Source organism: Primulina eburnea, chromosome 18 (assembly GCF_022965805.1).
Source record: "Primulina eburnea isolate SZY01 chromosome 18, ASM2296580v1, whole genome shotgun sequence".
Taxonomy (NCBI): Eukaryota; Viridiplantae; Streptophyta; class Magnoliopsida; order Lamiales; family Gesneriaceae; genus Primulina; species Primulina eburnea.
This window is the reverse complement of record NC_133118.1, coordinates 7809263-7826102: the sequence shown is the minus strand read 5'-3', so window position 1 is coordinate 7826102 and position 16840 is coordinate 7809263. Positions and strand designations below refer to the sequence as shown.

Here is a 16840-nt window from a genome sequence, read left to right as displayed (position 1 = left end):
TCTTTGTCATTTGGTCATGTTTGTACGCTCTCTGGTACAAACTAATCGGTATAGATTGAACAATCTGTCAATCACAATCATACCATATCATAATCTGGAAAGTATTATAGTAATCTTATTACGACATTCATCGAATTATACTCCCCATTTCTCATCAGAAATATACAAATTCTGTAATAAATCTTCTGATTTCTATCTTTCTGTCTTTTCTGTTAGCGATTCAGACATATCTGTACAATTTCTGCCAACATTTCGATACCAATTCTGTCACCACTGATCTAATCTGTCTATATCAACTCTATCTGTTCGAATATCATACATTCTCAGTGACAAACATGACAACTGAAGTCACTACAGCGCATTCCTGACATTATCTGTGATTTCAACTTCGAATTACTGATATAAACAAATCAGCTAATAACATAAATGAAAGAAAATATACCTACCTGGTATATACAAACCCAACAGATACAGCATATTTCCATGCAATTCAGTCTAAGATAATCGTAGGGAATGCATTAGTATATATCAATACATATGCAATCTAATCATAAAGAATAGTACCTGTTGTGGATTCTGGGTCTGTTTCTCAATTACACGATGTTCCCTAAGATCTTCGGGACCATCTCTGGGGACAAACTTTAGCAAAATTCCCCAGCTGTTTACAGATAATGCATCTACCAAGCACTCCTTGGCATTGTTCTGAAGAATGTCTCCCTCTGCAACTCCTGCAATACACTCCAGTATAGCTTGGACCAGAAACGCTGGAGCTCGATGAACCGCTTCCTAGTTTCTTGAATGGTTTCTTCCGAGCTTTCAGCAAATCTTGCTTTCCACTTGTACTGCCGTGATCATATCGAAGAGGGGATTGTTGTGTCTGAGGTGGCTTCACACACAACCTTGTCAATTGTCTAATCAGACTTGCCTCAGCCCTTTTCGCTCTACTCAAGACATCAGCAAAATGGTAAGGTCGCTGCAGATTCATAAATGCAACTACCTCCGAATTCAACCCTCTGATGAACTGATTTACTACAGCTTCATCATTTCCAGCCAAATGAGGAGAAAAACGCATTAGAGTAGAGAATCTAGCAATATATTCATCAATATTCAACTGCCCTTGACTCAAATTCTCAAATTATGTTCTTTTGTCCTCTCGGTATGAAACTGAGAAAAATCTTTGATAAAATTCAGTCTTGAAGACTTCCCAAGTGATCACAGTACCACGTTGTGCTAATACTCCTTTGATTGTAATCCACCAATTTCTGGCAGCCTCTCGTAGCTGATGAAATACCAATTTAACTCTCTGTTCATCTGTACAATCCAGTAGGTCAAATAGTATTTCTATGTCATCAACCCAGTTCTGACACTCTTCAGATGTCTCGGTGCCACTCAGAATTGGCGGCTGTAATAACTGAAGTTCTGCCAACTTTACTTCCATCCGAGTTTCTGATGCATCTACTTGTTCAGCTGAAGTACTGCCATTTTCTGGAATTCTCCGAGGCAGTATATCTGAATATCAAACCGGTTAGTACACAGACTATACAATCTGTCTCAGCCCTCCTCTGATCATATACCTCTGATCGAGACTCAGTTCTGATTCAGGCTTAACAATTACATGGTGTAATCAACTCCGATACAAAAAACATGTAATAGGGAAAACAGTAAATCATGCTAGCACCCATAATGTAATTCAACATTGAAATAAATCTCATGCTAGCAATCACATGCAAGGAAAGAAGACTCAATCTACCCCGCTCATTCTCGTCTATCTCAGTCTAAAGGATCTATCAACTCTGACTATCTCAATCTAAAGGATCTATCAACTCTGACTATCTCAATCTAAAGGATCTATCGCTCTGATACCACCTGTTGTGGGGACCCGGACGCTAATCATCTTCTTAATCATCGTTGGGATTTAATTATCAGTTCTGATAAACAGGGTCTAAAAATTTTTCTTTTTAAAATGTAAATGCGGAAGATAATGGAATCTAAATAATATACATCTCTGTATAACACTATGTTTCAGTACAAAATACAATAATGTACAATAGTCTCTCAATTAATCTAAGGTTCGACCACTAAATTTCAAATAATAATACCTATCTATATCCAAGTCCGGAGTCACCACGCTAAACTCATCTTCTCTCATCATCTTCTCGACCTCGACCTTGCCCCACCTGTTGTCATGCACACATACAAAACAAGACAACAGCCGGATACTCCGGTGAGAATAAATCCCAGTATAAATCACGGTAAGCATGTATAGAAACAATCTAAATCATAAAACATGCTATCATGATCATATTCAGAAGTAATAGATTTCATAATCTACGAAATCAAATCCAAATAAGCATGCAACTCAATTCAGATAAACATGCAATTTAAATCAAATCATATAAACATGCTTTCATAACTGAAAGCAATAAACATGGGTTTCATAGTCTATGAAACCATATCTATAAACACATGCAGTTCTAGTCAAATCATGTCTAGACTCGACTCAACTATAACTCTAGGGATCCCGGTGTGAATAAGACGATCTATCACCTACTCTCCCAATCGGGGTGACGGTACGTCTTATTCCTAGACTTCGGCCTGATCTGTATCCACATCTACATTAGGAGAATGATCTTCCCCTAAGCTGTGATATCACCGAATATCTAGAAGTTTGACGGATCTGTCAAGACTCCCTATCTTAAATGCCATAAATAACAATCTGTAATTAAAGCATAGCATATCAACACATAAACAAAACATATTCATATCAGAATATAACAATAATCTAGTATTTGATTTTATTGGGAAACTCAAATAGGATCTTATTTGAGTTGTATCTTCCCGAATATCACATGAATTATACCTTTATCGTCCCGGTCTGACGAAGACGATGACCTGTATTCAAATCTGTCCATATCCAATCTGAAAAGACAATATCGAATACATAGTATCAATGAATAACTCAATTCACAATCTGTTCTGATCAATACTCAATTCAGTATACAATCTGATCAATGTCTGAACAAGACACAATCTGAGTCATATCAATAATATCACAATCTAATCGAAATCATATCTGAATATGATCAATATTAATCTACTGATGTTTCGACGGCATAACAATACAATCTGAATAACCCTGTCAATCTGAACATCACAAATATAATACTGGAATTCATAATCTGTGTCAACATAATTCATACTCTGAATATTAACACAATTCTGATATAGAATCTCAGTCAATATCTTTCAAAAATCATAACAATTACAGAAACAGTATGTTCTTTAATCTGACTTCAATTCTATAATGTCTACGGTAGCAGAAACACCATATCTGAATCATATTCAATTCTGACAATATCATAAATTCAAAACATGTCTAAACGTAACAAAACTTACGTCCACTCGTAGCCTGTAACGCTAGGAACACAGTAGTGCAGTCGGATTCAAAATCTGACGGACGGAGTTAAATATAAAGGCGTAAGGATTTCAGAAGCTTTCTCGTAGCTTTCCTTTCTCGATTCTTTTCAATTCTGAATGAATTGATACATATATATATATATATATATATATATATATATATATATATATATATATATATATATATATATCATGTTGCATGCAAAGCTACATGTCACACATTTCTTCAATCCTGATTGGCGCTCGGGCGGTAATAAATTTCCGCCCGGGCGCTCACTCGGCGCTCGGGCGGTTAAAATCTACCGCCCGGGCGCGAAGGGTTCTGTCCATCTATTTTCTTATCACAACTTGGCGCTCGGGCGGTCACAAACTACCGCCCGGGCGCCACATCTTCTGCCCGAACCATGCTCCTATTGAACATTGGCGCTCGGGCGGTCATTTTCTACCGCTCGGGCGCCAATAGTTCTGCCCAAAACTGGTGTAATTTAAATGCTTTGCTCCATCTGATCTCGTAATGGCCCGTTTATAATTATATCAATTTAATTCACTAATCTCATAGTAAATTACGATAATCAAATTCTCGGGCATTACAATGCGGTTAGATCGTTTAAGCTGCTACTGTTTCTGGGATGTTAATCGTGGGTTTATATGTGACGTATCTTGCTTCTGACATGAGTTGTCAAAGTTTTTTTGCTTGGAAAATATATGATGTGATTGTAACAATCTTTGTATTTGAAGCAAGTTAATGCAAGATATATACATTTTGTTTTACCCACCAACCATGACACTTGATTTCAATGCGGGTTAGTAATGCATACTCATTTTTTTCTCGAGGTACTGGTCCTTTCTGATATCCTTTTTAATATTTTTCAATGATGTTAAGCACGAAGTACCAGTTGTTTTTAAGATAGTGTATAAGATTCTTCAGACGTAATGTACTTGTCACTATTAATGTAGCACATGAAATGAATGTATGTATCCTTCTTATTTTGTTTTTTAATGTGTCTACTTTCGTACATATGATCTTTATAACTGGCATATGAGTCTTATTTTCCACCAGCAAATGCGTTTTTCTACCATTTATGTAAATGAATGAACTTGATAATTATTACTTGCATTTATCTTATCTAACTACCAAAAGATTTCATTTTCCAGAATCTTATTACTCCACGTTTCAAATCAATTTAACTCAAGTTTGACATTTGTGTTTTGACTGCATTTAATGAGTTAGTTGTGAGTACATATTCTCTATTTAAAGCTTACAACCGTATGAGATGAAGTGCATAGAGAAGACCTAATATTACATTCATAAATCATTCCTCCTCAACTCCCTCAACGTGAGAATGAGTAAGAAAAAGAAACAAGCTTCTGATGATAGTGTTACAAGTACTTGGAAATATCTGTTGCCCACTTACTGGAAAGAAGACTTCGGGTACGTTTATCTCACTTCAGACGACGAAGTTGAGATTTTACCATCACCTCCTAAACGCAAAAAATCTAGTTGTGCCCAAGATGTAGCTGTTTCGTGTGCAGAGAACCAAACAACATGTGATAAGGAGAGGCCGGCAGCAAAGAATGATGTGCTTCTACATGTTGAAACCGGTGGCTGTAGTCAGATGAAGACTTTGCATTGCACGGTGAGCGGTGTAGGTAAGGGTTGCGATTTCAAAACAACTGATATCGAAAGCTCACAGTCTAGTTGCTCACCTCTGAAAAAAAGTGGCTAAGAGTCTTGTTGGATTTTTAATATGATGGTGTGTATGACCTTTTTTTGTTTCTTTTGTGGCTTCTCAACAATGTATATATGTTATGGTAGATTGAAGTTGAAGTAAGTTGGCTGCGGTCCTTTTTGTGTATTTGTTGTGAAGCTTGTGGTAAAGGTTTGAACACACCTTATGAATGGTTAAGTACAAATGTATTTGCTATTTTGTGTCGTAAGCATTATTAATTCTTAATGCGTATTATTTTAGTACGTGTGAGTGCAATCTTCAATTTCTCATTTCTCACACAGTTGCTAATGCATCTTCCTGTTTTTTTATTTAAAATCTTCGAAACCACATTGAGAAGCACAAGTGTACGAAAACGTTACGTGGAATCCTACAACTATACTTACAATTCGATTGTCCATGCACAGCGAAAGAATTCTTGTGCTTTCAAACATGTCCGGTGCAAAAAAAAAACAAGCTACCAAATGGGTCATCAAAATACTTGTGAATCATCATCAAAACATATATAGCACTCAAAATTGTTAAATATTTGTTGATACCTATATCTCATAACCCAACATCAATTCTCTTCATAACCCAACATCAATGTATAATTATAAGTATATCATACTTTTTTGAAAACTGAGATCACCTACTGTTGATCTAAATGCTTCACATATATTACTACAAACAAGTAATATGAAAATTCTATGAACAAGACTCACTTTCTCGAATACCATATAACATTTCTTCCCCAAATAAAACCATATACATGTGCCAACAAAGTGGAAGTCTCACATATCATGATGTAGCAAAATACAAATATTTCAATAACAAGTGAACAAAAGGGAAAGATAACATAGAAAGCGACAAGATGATACGAACACAGCACTGTCAATCAGTTTTAGTAATCCTTCGCACAAACGATAATTTTTCATCGTCGTGAAGGTTGAAGAACAATGCTAACTTCTTCGGTTTCTCTATCAATATCTCTGTTGCAATTTGCTTCTCATCCTTGCTTAGTCCAGGAATCTTTTGTAACACTTCCAGTACGTCCTTTGAAACAGGCATCGCGATCTCGTAGTCATGACTAAAACGCTTACCAAGCTCAGCTATTGCCTCCTTTGTCATAGCAGTAAAGTTATTGATGGCATCAACAAATAATTCTTCACCTTGCGTTGCTTGTTTTCGTTTTTTTTAGTTACCCTTTGCTTCTCCGATGCTGTGAACGAGTTAGTATTTGAAACAGAATTAGATTCACCACCACCCTCCATGTTCAGAGGTATGTCTTCCAATCCTATATTCACGTCAGCTCCTATGACATCCTCGATGTTTAGAACTTGTTGAACTGCAGTTGCGAAAGTTGATGTTCTCTCCTCTGTTGCACGATCAACTCCAAAAATTTCACACCAATCTGTATAATGTGGCCATGACTTGAATCGCCATGTTTTGACACTACTATCAATATGTCAATTATATTATAAAGAAAATAGATTCAGTTTTAGAATTAAAATATCTTACAGAAAATATATGTAATGTAAAATAAAAACGTAAACAAATTGTTTGCGTTCAAGTAATCGTCACCTTCACAAATGCGTCCCACGCTTCATCTGATGCCTCGATCATTTTTTGTGTATCATTCCATCCCATTCCACTTCTACTCAACATGGTAACCAATGTGCCATGGTTCTTTTTCCACACATGAATTTTGGAGTTGATATGTGGACAGCCTCGTAAGTCGGTCCCTGGGAATATCTTCATTATTGCCTTCTCCAGAAAGTTCAAGTAGCCACACTTGAAACCGTTCTCACTTTTCCATCCATTTGCAATTGCTTCTTTCAATGATTGTATCAATACTTCCTCCTCACGAGCACTCCACACACGACGACGTTTTTCAATTTTCTTCACCTTGTTACACATTATACTGCTACATGTTCCAATGTCCATATTTAATTGTGTTCCTGTAGTACCTGCCAATAAGAAAATAATGACGATTTAAATTAGCACATTGATTCATAGATAAACAAGAAAATAACCATCTGCAAAATGATATTTAAAGACAAAAATATATTGGCGTAAATTATGGTCATGAGTTTCATAAAAGATATATCCAACACTCGTGTCATCAGGAGTGCAACAACACAACTGTGATAACGACGAACAAGTCTTGCTTGCAAGCAACACCACAAGTAGTACAATATAGTAAAGTTAATGTTCTAGATTTGGTTTGATACTTTTAATTATTATACATCGCCATTGCAAGGTTATCTCTCCACAAATCCCAAGTTGGGGAAGACTCGATATTGTCAATGAATTCCTCTTCAGCAACTTCTGTTGTGACATTAATTACTTCATCAACGCCTTCTAGTGGGTCTTCAGGCATTTCAACACGGATGAAATTATGTAACAGCATACATGCCAATATAATATGGTTTTGAACTTGCAAAGGATAAAATGTTGGACTCCGTAGTACTGCCCACCGTCTCTTTAATAGACCAAATGCTCTTTCAATTACATTACGTGCACGACAATGTTTTGAGTTGAAATACTCTTTGAAGTTTTGTGGACCTCTAGCTCCAACTGCCCAGTCATCCATATGGTACCTTGTTCTCCTGTAAGGTGTTAAGAATCCATCGACGTTTGCATAACCATTATCACATAGATAGTAGCATCCTGTAAAGTTTTGCCAAAGTTAGGAAAGATTTGGAGTGTGCTACACACATTTTATAAGTTAGAAGTAACACCAAATTTAAAATATATAATTTGTGGTCCTTTCGTATTATGCACCAATTCACATGATAGATGTTATAATGAAAAATAATTCACACCTCGCGGAACTTTTAGACCATCCTCTCGGTGAATTGCATATCTAAGAACCCTACCATCTGCCGCCGATCCTTCCCACCCTGTTAGTGCATAAATGAAATTCATGTTACGGTCACACACGGCCAATACGTTAACAGCTGTTGTTCCTTTCCTTGTTCTGTATCTTGGCTTGTCTTTATTAGGTACTTGAACATTGACGTATGTACCGTCCAAAACTCCAAGACAACCCTACAAAGTTTGTGAAAATACACGACGACAATTCAAATAAATAACGACAGTGGGTGTAGTTTGAAAACAGAGGAAAGGACCTGTAGGGACCAAGTGTTTACTAATTGACAATTTCATTGTACCTTGAAAAATTTCCAGGCTTCGTTCGAGCATTCTTCGGTCACTGGATCTGGCTTCACGAGAAGCAACGGGTGTAGTTTGAAAACACATCTTACCACTTGGTGGAAATGAGTGCTAACAGTATGCCCACTACGTAGGTAGTCATGGCCAATTACCCTATTTTTCTTGTGATGTGCTAAAATAGACAAAAACATGGCAACCTTTTCCTCAACTCGTATATACCTAGATTCCACTAGGCCACCGACATGGGTTAGGAGATAGCATAGACGTGGAAATGCATTACGAGTCATTCGCAAATTAACAATACATTGGACATCTCCTATGTCAATGATCCTACGTAAGTGGTTCACTTGAGCATTTATTCTTTCAGGATCATCATGCCTTAAACGTCTTCTATGTGGCCTACGCTTTCTTTTAGTTACAAATTTGGCGTAGTAACGCGACACTATAGTCAGGAACACAAAGGAAGCTATAAGAATTTGTTGCAACACTAGCAACTCTTGTGTGTATCCATCTTCTTCACCCATGACACATAGATGTCTGTCACGTCATAAATTTTATAAATAATACATATAATGTCCAAATCTGAGTAATCATGCAGTAACATATTTTAAAGAAGTCGAAATACACATCTTCAGTAATGAAAATCTAAACAGACCGTCGAGGTTAAGGATGGGGAACATAAGAAATAACACCACTGGTTCCAGATTAATGATGCAGAAGATTACAAAAAAAATACAGAAAAATAAGAAAAGGTTTCAAGTGGGAGCGTGGACTTTTAATTCAGGACAAATATATCACAAACAAACAAAAGACAAGAACAAATCGTAGCTTTCACAGTAGGTTTTTCCTCTAAAATATTAGAAGCTCACCTCTGAAGAGAAATGGTGTATTTCGACCACGCCTTCTTCAAAAGCGTCTCGGTTGGTCAACTCTGTTCTCAGAAAGCGATTGAAACTTCTTCTTGGCTCACAGCTTTTGTACTTCTTTTTTCCCCATTGTTGCTTCTGCAGCAGCTTTGTCGTTCCCCCAAAGACCTTCCTCATGTAGGGTTCTTTCCTTATTTTAATATGTTTATTTTTAACTCAGTGCAATTAATGAGGGCAGTATGGGGAAACTTTTTGAAAATCAACAACACTGTACAAGTCGTGAGAACACATCTCAAGTGGGTGGTGTGATATCTTGTACTTAGATTTGCATATTTAATATCGGGCCCATGGACATGTTGTATTTATAAATAAGTCAAAGGAACAAGGGATGAGAGAGTATGTGTGATCTTGTCCTTCTCTCATCCACCGAGACAAACAGGGCCTAAGGGTATTATATAAGAAAAATGAAATGCGATGAGTTTGGACATCAATTTCTAGTATGAGGAATCGCGAGAAAGTCAGAAATTCAAGGACATAGAAAAATAGAACTAAGTCACCATAAGTTGTTTTAAGTTGCGATCCGCAAACGAGAATTTTGGTAGGAAAATTTATTAAAGATTGAGGAGATGTAAGGACAGTTTAACACATATTTTATCATAGTAGTGCAGCGGAAGCGTGGATTATTGGGATATTCGATAATGAGTCTAAACTTTTGTGTATCGAGGATAAGCGAATTTCGTGGACGAAATTCAATATAAGGGGGGAAGATTGTAACGTCCCGAAAATTTGAGTCCACGAGAACTACATGCATGCAAGTTATTAAATTTCTTTGGTATTTTATTACATTTTTTTAAAGCATTAAATGCATGTTTATTTTATTAATTTGTGTTTAATTATTTTATGCATAATTATTGCATGATAGGATTCATATCATGACATTTTAAAAGTTCATGCATTAAGATTACTAGGTGCATTTAACGCTTGAACGAGGAACGGAGACCGGAGAATTTTCAGGAAAAAATTATTTTGTTACATGATTAATTTTTATTAATTGAAATAAGGTGTTTTTTTAAGGGTATTTTTCAAAATAGGATTTTATTGGGTATTTTTTTACCCGTATGATTTTATTTTTAACGGTACATAAATTTTATTAAATCGGGGGACTTTTTGAGGGTTCGGATAATATTTTCAAGAACTTACCAAAACGAAATATTTTTCGGGAGCGTATTTGGATTTATTGGACCTACTTTTCAGCTTATTGGGCTTAAAACTCTTTAAAATTTTTAAAATGCTATTTTTAGGCCCATGAATTAATTGTTAGCAACATAATTAACACTAAATGACTCCCTAAGCGTTTCTATAAAAGTAATCATCCTCCACTCAACCGCCCACTCCTTCCACTCACAATCTTTCTCGTCATTTTTGTTGCAAAGAGTTCGGTGCTTCCATTTTTCTTTTCAGGCAAAATTCTTCCCTTCGGCTGTGTGTCTTCGATAGTGTGGCCAATTATAATCACCAAGGCACGCTGTGTAATCTCTTTTCTCATCACACTCGTCATATACATGTGGTTTTGTGTGTGCCATAGATAAAGATTTTGTATCTTGCATGATATCGTATGGGTGTATCGTTGGTATCGGTTTTGTGCATGTTTCTCGTACAACTCATTTTTTTTATGAATCTTTTTGTAAAGGGGCTGTTGGTGCAAGGTTTCATAATCGTTTCTGTCAAGAGTTGAAGGGGTATAGCTGCTGGAGTCACAGATGGTCGAGAGGGTGAGAGATTTTAGGTTGGATCGGTGGGTTTGGGATGGTGTCGGTGAGATCATGGGTTAGGGAGGGAAGCCAGTGGTGTCAGTGTGGTTCCAGGAATTGGATTTGCCCTTGATGGGTCAGGACCATGACCTGGGAGAGCCCTGACCCCGCCGGTCTGAACTCTTGTATAACACGATCAAACATAAGCAAGGGAGCTCGTGGTAATGGGGAGTTCGGGTCCTAGCGTGTAGGCTTGATGTGTGGGTTGCATGGGGGCTAGAGTTGTGTTGTCTTTGGGTCCAGAGGAGTCTTGAGAGGGTTTCGGGGAGACCGAGCCATGGTGGGTTCATCGGGTCTAGGCTAGGAACGAATAAATGGAGAGTTGGGTCATTAGGGAAGAGGCGCACTTGCTGAAATTTTCAGCAGTATGTCAGCAGGGTTTTTAGGGTGCTAAGGGGTTCGTATTGAGTGAATTCAGGTCTGATATGGTGTAGTTAAGTCATGATTTAAGTTTGGTAAAATTCGGCTAAGTTTCAAGTCGGTTCGGATAAAAACCGAGGCCTCGGTTCAAATTTTTAAAAACGAATCGGTTTAGCCGTATTATGGGCTCGAGTTTACGTCTAAGAATGTTTTTAAATATGTTTTGGTATATTTTAAGGAGTTTGGTAAGCTTCGGGTCAATTTTAGAGGTCCAGGGGTAAAATGATAATTTTCGGGTTTTTAGGGGCAAAATTGGCATTTTGCACCCGGGGTGAGATTTTGGTCAAGACAGCACCCTGAGCAAAAATTTTTGATATTTTAAATGTTTATGCATCATGATCACGATTTTAAGATTTTATGAAGATATACTTTGCATGCTTGGATTTAAGAAAAACTGCATTGATTCAAGATTTTTATAAGTGATGAAAATGATAATGTTTTGAATGACGGGAATTAGTTGTGGCTATCGAAGTATATGTAAATGTTTAAGACATATATGTAAATACTGATGATGAGGCCTAGGCACAGTGGATGGGTTATCCTGTCACTGATGTCCGACAGCCGCCGAGTACCGCGGTTCTATGTATGATAGATCCATCGTAAATCATGATATACGATAGTCACCTCTAATGAACTAAATTCACCAATGATAAATTATAAATGATTAATGATGAACGATGAACGATGAATGATGAACGATGATTAATGATGAGCTGTTTTGACACGTCGTGATTTTACACGACATGTTTATGTTACGTTTTTTTAAAGTACATGAAAGGTATGTTGAGTATGGTATTTTTCACTGTGGTGTTTTATGTATATGTATTTGCTATTAACGGTGCAGGTGTGTTGAGTCTTAGGCGTGTGTGATGCAGGTGAGCTTAATGACGAGGAGAATGGAGGTGCCGAAATCTGAGTAGGCAGACCTGGTGCGGTGACACGACCCGAGGATCACATGTTTTACGTATTATGATTTACGAGTTTTGAGAGCATACGAACATTGTCCTACGTTGACGATTTTAATATTTTTATATGTTTATGTTTACATATAATTTTGGACGAATTTGGTTATTTTAAACTCCGCTATTTTTACTAGCAAATATTTAAGATCATTTTTAAATCTTATATTTTTCTATAGAGCGCAAGCATGAGAAATGTTTAAATGATATTTCGAAAATGTGAGCTTTTATAAAAAAAAAAAATTCCGCACTTTTAAAATTGTATAAGTTTCAACTTAAGTGTTAATCTTCGTGATTTTGATTGGTCCTTCAGTGAAGTACCACATATCGTCCTGAGCTGTCAGATGATCCGGCATTATGATTTTTCAGTCATCAAACTCTTCATTAGAGAACATGGGGATTTTGCTAAAAGATGTCATCACTTTTGGATATATGGTTTCAGAGGTCGAGAAAAACCACTATGGTACTACTTGTTAGGATTGGTGATGGTTCTTTAGAGAGGGTGAATAAAGAACTAAAAATTTTGAACTTTTTTTTCTTCATGTGACCACTACTGTTATTAACAAAAATCTGATCTCGGCTTTCAAAGTCAGTAGGTAATTGTTGAGTAATGCGGAATGAGTCTACCGAACTCTTTGAACAATAATAAAAGTAACGAAAACACAGCGATCTCCCCTTCTTTTGTTTCAAGAAGGTATTTCACTGAAAGGAAGCTTATGTAAACACTCACTTCAATAGGAGTTAGCACTGCCTATTGAAACTTTTATTATCAACTTCCTTGCAACTTACGCAACGAAATCAGATTAGAAAAACGTTTTTTTTTTCATTTACAAAGATCTACTCAAAAATCTGATATAATAATGATATTATAGACAGTAGAAGATGACACAAGATTATCTCTTATAAGATCTGACAAGGCTTCTAAGAGTGTGCTTCTAATTTATTCTCAGCATTGCTTTTGAATAATAAGATATATTCGCGTTGAGTGTATGTTCTCTTGTTGAAATATGATCTGATTTATATAGATGATCTTAAAACGCATTTATCTGAATTGCTATAGATTTTTCGTATCAGGACATTATAATTTAACCATCTCCAAAAGTAAAAAAGCGGTATTAAATACTTGACATTGTCTGTCATATCAGTCAGAAGGTATCCTCTATAACTAGAATGTTGAAAATTTTATGAATATTCTTTCTACTGATTTTATGCTTCAATAAGTATGATGATATATTCAATGCTGATAAATGACCATTGTCAAGATTCAATAGTATGTGGATGTTCAGTAATTGTTTGTCTATTATATTTGGTATACTCTAATTATATAGAAGACTATCGGCTATTGGCTGTTGAATTTAATAATGTTTAGTTAATCCTTTTAGGCTAGTTCATCATCAAAAATTAAATGTTCTAACATGTTCTATTAAAACAAATTTATTCATTGATTTTCTTAATTTTGCATCAGAGTATTAAAAAGTTGAGAGTTGGTACAATGACTAATTCCATTGGACACTTCTTCTAAAATTTTATAGGAATGGATATTAAATATAGTATTTGATGGAAAAATGAAATAAGTTTATAGATTATTTAAAGAATTAAAAATAATGGTAAAATATCCCAATTGTCCATTTAACTTTTAAAATATTATGCGACGGCAACAAAATATATTTAAAATGTTAAATAAAACATTATACGAGCTATAATGATTATGATAAATGTCAGAAATTCAGAAACGCGTACTTTCATTCTTTAAAAATATATATAATATGATACCCCATGGAAGACAGGCCCATCAAAGGCCCTATTCTCCTTGGCCCATCCCTAGCCAAGTGGAAAACAAGCCCATCAAGGGCCCAGATATTCTCCTATAAATACCATGTTTGAGCATATGATTATAAATTCAATATATCGTTTTCAGCAGCACCCTTAGCTGCTCCCCACATATATCCTCAGTCACTGACTTGAACGTCGGAGGGGCTACGCCAGGACACCCTCCTAGCCCCCTCCTAACGGTGTTCTTCTTGATTTCAGGCTCAGGGTAATCTTAAAGCCCACGTCTCAACTAGTGACGCTCGTTGGGATCGGACCCTAAATTTTCCGTGAGTATCACTTGGCGCCGTCTGTGGGAACACTTGAGTTGAGACGTGAGATGGTAGGCAAGAAAGAAAGTAGAAGAGCTACCTCAGCATCATCGCGTCCTCAGAGGGGACCCGAACAATCTCATATTGAGACAAGACAGGAACAACCTCATCTTGAGACAAGAGCCGAACAACCTCGTCAAGAGACCAGGGTCGAGCAACCCCGTCCTAATGAAAATGTGGGGAACTTGACCCTGGAGTAGTTGGGTCAATTTATTACTCGGACGGTGGACGAGGCCATGAAGAGGAATCAAGAGTCTATTTTGAGGAACGACAAGCCACTCGCCACGAGCGAGAGGAGAATGCTGAGGGTCATCAGATCAGGGTTGAAGAGACGCAACCCCTCCAAGGTGGGGAGAATCCCGAGATAGAGGAGATGTGGAAGGAGATAAGAATGTTGAGGCAGCAGGTGGGAAGCCGAGCACCGACCCCCAAGAGAAGAAGTCCATTTTCACTGGCCATTCTGGAAGAAGGACTTCCCCCGAGTTTCCGACAACCAAATATTGGAGAATACGATGGACATAGCGACCCAGAAGAGAATTTGGGGAGATTTGAGAATGCGGCTCTGTTGCATCAGTATACAGATGGAGTGAAATGCCGTGTGTTCTTGGGCATGTTGGTGAGGTCAGCCTAGCAGTTGTTTAACACCTTGCGGACTGACTCCGTATGTTCTTTTGAGGACTTTTCAGTTGATTTCTTTCACCGGTTCGCCAGCAGCAAGAAACATCAGAAAAATTATTTGAGCCTGTTCGTTATGAAACAACAAAATAATGAAACTTTACGAGAATTTGTCCAGCGTTTCAATAGTGCAGCGCTGGAAATACCAGCGGCTACTCCTAACATCATGATGAGTGCCTTCACACAAGGACTGAGAGGAAGGGAGTTTTTCAAGTCGTTGGTCAAGAAGCCTCCGTCGAGCTATGATGATCTGTTGTCTCGAGCTGAGAAATATATAAATTTGGAAGATGCCCAACGGTACAGAAAGATGGAGAACCGGCCCGGAGGAAGTAGAGTTGAGAGAGTGGAGAAAGGTGGAAGGAAGAGGGGTGCGGAGGAAAGAGAGGAGGACAGAACTAGAAGTAGAGGACAATTCTCAACACATGTTCCCCAGGATAGGAGTCGTGACGAGGTGATGGAGGTGAGGGAACCCGCGGGGAGGGGTGAGAAGTCACGAAGGGTTGAGTACAGTGCTAGATTGCCTTCGTGGGACAGACGAGAAAGATCCGCATCTGGGAGTCGACCGAGGTCTCGCCCATCCCCTAGACGTGGTCAAGGCCCTCCATGGATAAATCAGGGGGTTGGGGAGCAGAGAGGGGAAGGTCGAGGTCAAGATGTCCTTCAAGAGCCCGTCAAACCAAGGATGGGAACGAATGAGGATAACCACCCTACGAGAGGAATAATTCATATGATCTCGGGCGTTGCTACTGATGGAGACTCTGGGCGAGCTCGGAAAGCACATGGGAGAAGGTTGGAGAACTTTGAGATATCTAGGGGTGCAGACTTACCACAAGACCCCATCATCAGCTTTGGGCCGGAAGACCTCCGAGGCGTTGTGACTCCACATAACAATGCCTTGGTGGTGACGGCCACCGTTGCCAATTATGATGTGGCAAGGATATTTATTGATAATGGAAGCTCCATGAACGTCTTGTTCAAGAGCACGTTGGATCAAATGAAGGTGGAAGGATTTGAGTTTGAGCCGGTCTCCACCCCGTTGTATGGGTTTGCAGGACACGCCATCCCGCCTTTAGGTCAGATTCTGCTTCCTCTATCCTTGGGGACTGATCCTTGGTGGGTAACAAAAATGATAGCATTCACTGTGGTGGATATGCTTTCAGCGTATAATGGAATTCTGGGACGGCCAGCCCTAAAGGATTTTAGAGCATTAGCTTCCAGTTATCATCAGAAGCTTAAGTTTCCTGTGGGAAAAGGAGTTGGTGTCTTGTGCGGGAACCAAAAAGTCGCACGTCGTTGTTATGAAATAATCGTGAAGGAAGAAGAAAAGAGAGGTCACGAGCATTCGCATGAAAACTTGAGCTCAGTCTTATAGTTGTAGAGTGATTCGGAGAAGCTTCTAAGTGGGTAACTTTGTCCTGTGGAGGTACAAGAGGAGCAGAGACGGAAGTTGGAGAATGCAATGGGTAAGGCTCTAAAGAGGTCTGGGAACGCTTACCACCTTAGAGAATATTAATCTTGACTTTATTTTAGATGTATTTCGTTCCTGAATTGGTCATACGTTATCAGTTGATATTTAATAAAGCCAAGTTATTATATTAAGTTCGTGGTTGTTCTTGTATTATGAGGATGATGTGAATTAAATTTTATTTTCCTGCTAAGGCATCGCCT

General features: G+C 37.9%; 1 protein-coding gene across 1 annotated transcript; it reads left to right on the top strand.

Annotated features, from left to right (window-relative positions):
* Positions 1–15248: 15248 nt before the first annotated feature.
* Positions 15249–16544, top strand: LOC140819089 (uncharacterized). The gene has a single exon (XM_073179101.1). The coding sequence runs from the start codon at positions 15249–15251 to the stop codon at positions 16542–16544; it is 1296 nt and encodes a 431-aa protein (XP_073035202.1).
* The last annotated feature ends 296 nt before the right edge of the window (positions 16545–16840 follow it).

What these genes read in the sequence shown, in the direction of transcription:
- LOC140819089 (XM_073179101.1), top strand. Translation starts at nt 15,249, where the DNA reads ATGAAACAACAAAATAATGAAACTTTACGAGAATTTGTCCAGCGTTTC.